Source organism: Onychostoma macrolepis, chromosome 12 (genome assembly GCF_012432095.1).
Source record: "Onychostoma macrolepis isolate SWU-2019 chromosome 12, ASM1243209v1, whole genome shotgun sequence".
In the NCBI taxonomy this organism is placed as follows: Eukaryota; Metazoa; Chordata; class Actinopteri; order Cypriniformes; family Cyprinidae; genus Onychostoma; species Onychostoma macrolepis.
This window is the reverse complement of record NC_081166.1, coordinates 26,526,466-26,534,550: the sequence shown is the minus strand read 5'-3', so window position 1 is coordinate 26,534,550 and position 8,085 is coordinate 26,526,466. Positions and strand designations below refer to the sequence as shown.

Genomic DNA, 8,085 nt, shown 5'->3' with positions numbered 1-8,085 from the left:
AGTGGCAAATAGCCAGCACTTGGGTGTGATTTTAGTTGCCAGTGTTCTTTGTTTCAAACAGACTTTATTGTTCGCATCATAATTCACACTTGTTTTCATCGGAAATTGATAAAGACTCAGTGACAGGAAATTATAGGGGGTAAGGAGGCGAAGTGCCATTTTCTCAAAAGTAGAACAACTGGTCTTTTATTCGGAAAAAAATGCTAAAAATGAAAGCACTGAAAGAGTTGCAGTGATCAGGACAGGCTCTTTACTGTTCTCAAATGTCTATGTGATAAATACATACAAAGCAACAAAGGAACATCCTTATGGGCTTCTAACAAAGACCTGAAAGGAAAATCATAACGTAAAACTATAGTGAATAATAATAATAATAATAATAATAATAATTATTATTATTATTATTGTTGTTGTGGTGGTATTGCTTATATTGTTAGTTAATGCATATTGCAATAAGCAATACATTTGTTACATTATTTATTAATCTTTGTTAACTTTAGTTCAAAAAATATGAATATTAACATTAAGTTTAATAAATGCTTTAGAGGTATTTTTATGAACTAATGTAGACCTTATTGTGCAATATATATGTGTTATATGAACAATTTGTAATAGGCCTACATTTAATGCATACTAATATACAATACATTTTCCTTTATAATGTGCATAAAAGAATAATAATAGGCTATAGAAAAACATGAACGCATATATTTCTTTCTTATTTCTTTCTGATTGCTTGAGGGGCGCAGGTGCATCTCTTCAAAGCCTCATGAATATTCTCACTATCACTTATTCGTGGATTTGGTTCATGCGCATTCACGGTAATAACACCATTGGATAGCAGCTGGTACATCATGATGCAAAAGAGGGATTCTCCCAGGATCTGAAGGAATTGTTTAACGCTTTACCCCGCGTCGCCAAGGAACATATTTTGGTCCGATACATTTTTGTTGTTGTTGTTGTTTTGTTCACTTTCATTTTCACTCTTTATTAATTTTTTTCTCTCGGTTGTTTATACAAAAAAAAAAAAAGAAAAAAGAAATTGGTTTATTATCAAAATCTGCGTGCAACTAAGGAAATCTAAGCCCGTTGGATATTTTCATTGTAGCAGAACGAATCGTTTGGATGAGCGCCTGACACACTGAGACATAGACATTCATCACACGGACACAACTGAAGGGAGGCGAGCAGCAGACCAGCACTTATCACCGGCGAAAACAGCACAGCAGCCCGCGGCACTCAGGATGGGATATGCAAACAGGAGCATAAGAGGATACACTTTTCTGCTCTGGGTCGCCACGCTACTGCTGTTAGTGGAGAGCAGAAGAGGCAAACAGCCCAGATGCCCCCCTGGATGCACATGCACCAAAGATAACGCCTTGTGTGAAAACGTGAGATCTGTGCCACACAGCTTCCCTCCCGATGTCGTCTCACTGTAAGTGTCCTGTTTACAGTTCACGTTATGTTCCAGTACAGTACGGATTAATATAACAATACAATGCAGACGTAAAGATTCGAAAGTATGAATCTCTGAATATGCATGTGTTGTATATGTTCTGCATGCTCTGTTTCCATCTAAATTACACTGATTGCTTTCCTAACAGATCATTTGTGAAGTCTGGGTTCACTGAGATTGCAGGGGGAAGCTTTCTCCACACGCCATCCCTTCAGCTTCTGTGAGTTTCTGTTAGTGTTATGTGTGTGGTTTTTTTTCTTCTTTCTTTCTTTTTCTTTATTAGGATGGGGTGATCACCATGTTAAGTGGCCCAATGTTTGTTCTAAGCAATTACAGCCCGTCCCCCTTTAAAACGGCCAGTTTGGGGACATTCTTCACCGTGTCTAATTTCTCAAAGCCTTTAAATTGGTGTGAATATTATGCAATGCAACTGCTCTGTGAGGGACATGGCCTTGTCCTCGTGATAAACAAATAAGGAAATCTCTGCAGTTTTATAATGTCACACCAACTTAGAAAACTCAAATCCTTAGAAATGTGCTTTAAGGCAGTAAGTAATGTGAACTCATACAATTGCAAATGCAAATGGGACTGGCAGTATTATGCTAAATACCAGTCTTTTATGTTTTCTACCCCGGTGTTTGGTCTGATTGTGCAATAACTTGTCATCGGCACACATGGAAAGAATTTATAAAAAGATTACGTGAAAATACCGGTCTGGCTGGGTACATGCTAGACTAGAAATAACTGTGTGTGACAGCCAGTGGTCTTTCAGCAATATAATTAAAAACGGAAAGAATGCTGATGTTATTTTGTCTTCATCAGGATGAATCTGATTGCCATATCTGGGGCTGATTTAACTTCTGAAGTGAAAAAAATATTTGTGGTCACACATTGCTTAAAGGAATTGTTGCACCCAAAAATTTTAATTTGCTTGACATTTACTCAGCCCCAGGCCATCCAAGATGGAGATGAGTTTGTTTCTTTATTGGAACAGATTTGGAGAAATTTAGCATTCCATCACTTGCTCATCAATGGATCCTCTGCAGTGAATGGGTGCCGTCGGAACAAGAGTCCAAACAGCTGATAAAAACATCATGGTAATTCACAAGTAATCCACGCCACTCCAGTCCATCAGCTGATGTCTCGTGAAGGGAAAAGCTGCATCTTTGTAAGAAACGAATTCATCATCGAGATGTTTTAACTTTAAACTGTCACTAATGGCCAAAATAAGAGTCCATAATCCATAACAACACTTCCTCCGGTGAAAAAGTCCATCCCTCTCACATCAAAATCCACCCACATATTTGTTTAGAACTGTTCTTTGTTTAGACTATTTTCGCTTGTAAACAGTTCTTGAGTTGTTTAGATTTCTCTCCTGACTCAGACAAGATGACATTTTTCACTGGAGGAAGCACTATCATGCATATAGGACTCGTATAATGTCTTGATGGATTCGTTTCTTACAAACATGCAGTTGATGGACTGGAGTCATGTGGATTATTGTGATGTTTTTATCAGCTGTTTGAACTCTCATTCTGACGGCACCCATTCACTGCATTGGTGAGCAAGTGATGTAATGCTAAATTTCTCCAAAACTGTTCCAATGAAGAAACTCATCTCCATCTTGGATGACCTGAGGGTGAGTACATTTTCATAAAATTATTTTTGGGTGAACTATTCCTTTAATGTGTAGAGAAACAAACTTTGTAACCACTGGAACTATGTTTTGTTTTTTCCGTGACTTCTTAGATTGTTTACAGCCAACTCTTTCGACTCCATAGATGAAGATGCTTTCCAAGGCCTGCCACATCTGGAATATCTGTGAGTTTGATTTTCTATGTTTGAAACCATCATCATTCAGTCTTTTTAGATTACCACTCAGTTTAAACATAAATGCAACACTCTATTTCAGATTTATTGAAAACAACAAAATTGAGTCGATTTCACACCATGCCTTTAGAGGTTTGAAATCTCTCATTCACCTGTGAGTATATATAAAATACAAATGCATTTTTATAATGTATTAATTCATTTTTAATTTATATATATTAGTATGTAATTTCTTGTTAATGATAGTAGATGAAAATGTTTATGCTCATGTTCAACTAAGATTGTTCTAAGTATTGTTTTTTATTAGTTCATGTTAACGAATGTAGCCAACTAATGTTAATAATAAAAAAATCTTATTGTAAAGTGTTACCTTAAATTTGTTTGTTAGGAGTCTTGCCTACAATAATCTTGAGACGCTGCCCAAAGATATTTTCAAAGGAATGGATGCCTTAACAAAAGTGTATGTATTTTACAGTGCATTTCCAACTTTCTTGTTATATACAAGAAACAGAGATTTAAATATAATCTGTAAATCCACTGAGCAGGGATCTCAGAGGAAACATGTTCAGTTGTGACTGTAAGTTGAAGTGGCTGGTGGAATGGATGTACAGCACTAATGCAACAGTGGATCAGTTATACTGCAGTGGGCCTTCACCCTATCAAGGGAAGAAGATAAATGACCTGGTGCCTCAGTCCTTTGACTGCATTACAGCAGGTAATTGTGCACTAGACTCTCCTGAGCACAACAGATTCTGGCTTTGAAATAAGCTGATCCTACATGCCAGCGGAAATGCTTAGAAAAGCAGTTCAGAAACAAAGTATTACACATTAACCTTAAAAATTAGTTTACATTACACAACATTCATCGTTTATGGTCTTTTTTTTTCTTTTTCTGAATGTCAAGAATGTCAATTTCAAATGTGCAAAAACTTTTAGAAGTACAAAAGTACGTAGATATCAAAATAACTACTAATAAGTAGTATCAGGCCAAAATGTTTTTTTTAATGGCCCTTTGGTAATACTGAACATTTTGGAACTAAACCAAGTTTAGCTAAACCGAAATCATTAAAAGAAACATGTTATTTTAAACTTTTAGTGACATTTAATAACAGTTGATACATTTATAGTCCAATAATCTCAAAATGGCTAAATGTAAATGATAAATTGGCCAGGCTGATGTATTGTAGCCTCAAAGCGAACAAAAATGTCAAGTAAAGTCAATTGTATCTGTATAGCCTTTCACAATACACACACAAAAAATAATGATGTTAATTTTTACAAGTGTCCACATTTAGCAGTTTAGAACTGGGCGACAGGATTGTCTGCATAATATGGTGACAATAAACAAACAAATTGTTGAGATTTGCTATATATATATATATATATATACAGTGAGGAAAATAAGTATTTGAACACCCTGCTATTTTGCAAGTTCTCCCACTTAGAAATCATGGAGGGGTCTGAAATTGTCATCGTAGGTGCATGTCCACTGTGAGAGACATAATCTAAAAAACAAAATCCAGAAATCACAATGTATGATTTTTTTAACTATTTATTTGTATGATACAGCTGCAAATAAGTATTTGAACACCTGAGAAAATCAATGTTAATATTTGGTACAGTAGCCTTTGTTTGCAATTACAGAGGTCAAACGTTTCCTGTAGTTTTTCACCAGGTTTGCACACACTGCAGGAGGGATTTTGGCCCACTCCTCCACACAGATCTTCTCTAGATCAGTCAGGTTTCTGGCCTGTCGCTGAGAAACACGGAGTTTGAGCTCCCTCCAAAGATTCTCTATTGGGTTTAGGTCTGAGACTGGCTAGGCCACGCCAGAACCTTGATATGCTTCTTACAGAGCCACTCCTTGGTTATCCTGGCTGTGTGCTTCGGTCATTGTCATGTTGGAAGACCCAGCCTCGACCCATCTTCAATGCTCTAACTGAGGGAAGGAGGTTGTTCCCCAAAATCTCGCAATACATGGCCCCGGTCATCCTCTCCTTAATACAGTGCAGTCGCCCTGTCCCATGTGCAGAAAAACACCCCCAAAGCATGATGCTACCACCCCCATGCTTCACAGTAGGGATGGTGTTCTTGGATGGTACTCATCATTCTTCTTCCTCCAAACACGTTTAGTGGAATTATGACCAAAAAGTTCTATTTTGGTCTCATCTGACCACATGACTTTCTCCCATGACTCCTCTGGATCATCCAAATGGTCATTGGCAAACTTAAGTCAGGCCTGGTTTAAGCAGGGGAACCTTCCATGCCATGCATGATTTCAAACCATGACGTCTTAGTGTATTACCAACAGTAACCTTGGAAACGGTGGTCCCAGCTCTTTTCAGGTCATTGACCAGCTCCTCCCGTGTAGTTCTGGGCCGATTTCTCACCTTTCTTAGGATCATTGAGACCCCACGAGGTGAGATCTTGCATGGAGCCCCAGTCCGAGGGAGATTGACAGTCATGTTTAGCTTCTTCCATTTTCTAATGATTGCTCCAACAGTGGACCTTTTTCACCAAGCTGCTTGGCAATTTCCCGTAGCCCTTTCCAGCCTTGTGGAGGTGTACAATTTTGTCTCTAGTGTCTTTGGACAGCTCTTTGGTCTTGGCCATGTTAGTAGTTGGATTCTTACTGATTGTATGGGGTGGACAGGTGTCTTTATGCAGCTAACGACCTCAAACAGGTGCATCTAATTTAGGATAATAAATGGAGTGGAGGTGGACATTTTAAAGGCAGACTAACAGGTCTTTGAGGGTCAGAATTCTAGCTGATAGACAGGTGTTCAAATACTTATTTGCAGCTGTATCATACAAATAAATAGTTAAAAAATCATACATTGTGATTTCTGGATTTTTTTTTTTAGATTATGTCTCTCACAGTGGACATGCACCTACGATGACAATTTCAGACCCCTCCATGATTTCTAAGTGGGAGAACTTGCAAAATAGCAGGGTGTTCAAATACTTAATTTCCTCACTGTATATATATATGTGAGTGCACCCATTGAATGTGGATCGTGCTGGAATATATTTATGGATTTATGGAAATCTGTAAGAAAGGTTTGAAACATGACTTGGCCATCAAATCTTATAAAAAATTAATCTTTGCTTGTTTGTTGCAGAGTTCGCTTTAAAGAAAACCCTTGCGTTTGAGTCCATATCTGTGGAGGCCTTTACGTTTGGGAATGATCAGTATGTCGTATACGCCCAGCCTTTCTCTGGAAAATGCAGCTTTATGGAATGGGACCATGTCAACATGGAGTTCAGAGCTTATGACACCATAGAGAGTGAGCATCACACATCACACCTCCTACCCAGAGTGCAATGCTGCTCTGGTCCGAATCCCCCAATTGCAGAGCCACAAAAGCTGGTCCATTTTAATGATTGATTGAATTGATTTTTAATTACATTTCTGTGGTTTTCATTACAGGCACTTCCACGGTAGTGTGCAAGCCAATGGTCATCGATAACCACCTCTTCATCGTAGTCGCCCAACTTTTCGGCGGCTCTCACATCTACAAAATGGACAGCTCTGCCAACAAATTCATCAAAATCCAGGACATCGACATCCTGAAAATCAGAAAACCCAATGACATCGAGACGTTCCGCGTGGACGGCGAGTTCTTCTTCGTGATAGCGGACAGCTCGAAGGCCGGCTCCACCACGGTGTACAAGTGGAACGGCAACGGCTTCTACTCTCACCAGTCTCTCCATCCATGGTACCGTGACACTGACGTAGAGTATCTGGATATCGCGGGCAAAGCCCACCTTATTTTGTCTAGCAGCTCGCAGCGGCCCGTTATCTACCAGTGGAGCAGAAGCCAGAAGCAGTTCGACAGACGGACAGACATTCCAGAGATGGAGGACGTCTACGCCGTCAAGCACTTCAAGGTGAAGGGGGAGCTGTTTGTCTGTCTGACGCGCTTCATTGGCGACTCCAAGGTGATGAAGTGGGACGGCTCCATGTTCACAGAGATACAGACAATGCCCTCGCGGGGATCCATGGTCTTCCAGCCCGTCTCCATCGGCAACTGGCAGTACGCCATCCTAGGCAGCGACTACTCACTAACGCAGGTCTATCAGTGGGACACCAAGAAGGGCCAGTTTGTGCACTTCCAAGAGCTCAACGTCCAGGCGCCCAGAGCATTCTCGCTGGTGTCCATTGACAACCGAGAGTTCCTGCTGGCCTCCAGCTTTAAAGGGAAGACGCAGATCTACGAGCACTTGATGATCGACCTAAGCAGTTAGGGTGCCGAGAAATGCAGAGAACCAGACCCTGACACAGACGGGCCTATTGTGAAGCTACATGCATGATCTAGCCTAGCGCTAATAATAATAATTCCAGATGAATGCCTCTCTAGAAACGCCCTTTGTGTCTTTTTCTCTGTTGTCACCATCTGTTCTGCACTTTTCATTTTTCCTGGGTTTTTGTCTCTTTCAACAAAAGCTGTTGTTAACATATTCTCACGCTTGCCATGTAGTCACTAAAGAGGTATAATAAGAAAACAACAAAGGTCAAATCAGTTAACTGTTGACGTAATAACAATCTGCCAAATAAACTGTTTACATTTTTACGGTGATGTAAAAAGCCATTTTTAACTTTTTTAAACAAAATCGACCAGTTTAACCACATTGGGTGAGATAGATTTGAAGCTTGTTTTAACTCAGTTTCTTTTAATAATCAGATTGCAATGAACTTAGACTTAGATTTCAGTTATCGAGGAAAAGTAAATGTGGGAAGGAAGGTTAGTTGTTTACTGGTACTTGTTTTTGTTAGAACTAATAAAACTTTTTAAAAA

The 8,085-nt window shown here is 39.3% G+C and overlaps 1 protein-coding gene across 1 annotated transcript; it reads left to right on the top strand.

The window, feature by feature from the left end:
* The first annotated feature begins 786 nt into the window (after nt 1-786).
* On the top strand, nt 787-8,050 carry lgi1b (leucine-rich, glioma inactivated 1b). Its single transcript, XM_058792969.1, has 8 exons — nt 787-1,435; nt 1,605-1,676; nt 3,206-3,277; nt 3,369-3,440; nt 3,675-3,746; nt 3,832-4,001; nt 6,409-6,573; nt 6,717-8,050. Exons 1-8 carry the CDS (start codon nt 1,245-1,247, stop codon nt 7,532-7,534), a joined length of 1,632 nt encoding a protein of 543 aa, XP_058648952.1. The 5' UTR covers nt 787-1,244; the 3' UTR covers nt 7,535-8,050.
* The last annotated feature ends 35 nt before the right edge of the window (nt 8,051-8,085 follow it).

Excerpts from the sequence above, each read along its gene's own strand:
- lgi1b (XM_058792969.1), top strand. The coding sequence starts at position 1,245 with ATGGGATATGCAAACAGGAGCATAAGAGGATACACTTTTCTGCTCTGG. Across the intron at positions 3,441-3,674 it reads TTGAAATCTCTCATTCACCT|GAGTCTTGCCTACAATAATC; the intron begins GTGAGTATATAT and ends TTTGTTTGTTAG. Across the intron at positions 6,574-6,716 it reads AGCTTATGACACCATAGAGA|GCACTTCCACGGTAGTGTGC; the intron begins GTGAGCATCACA and ends TTTTCATTACAG.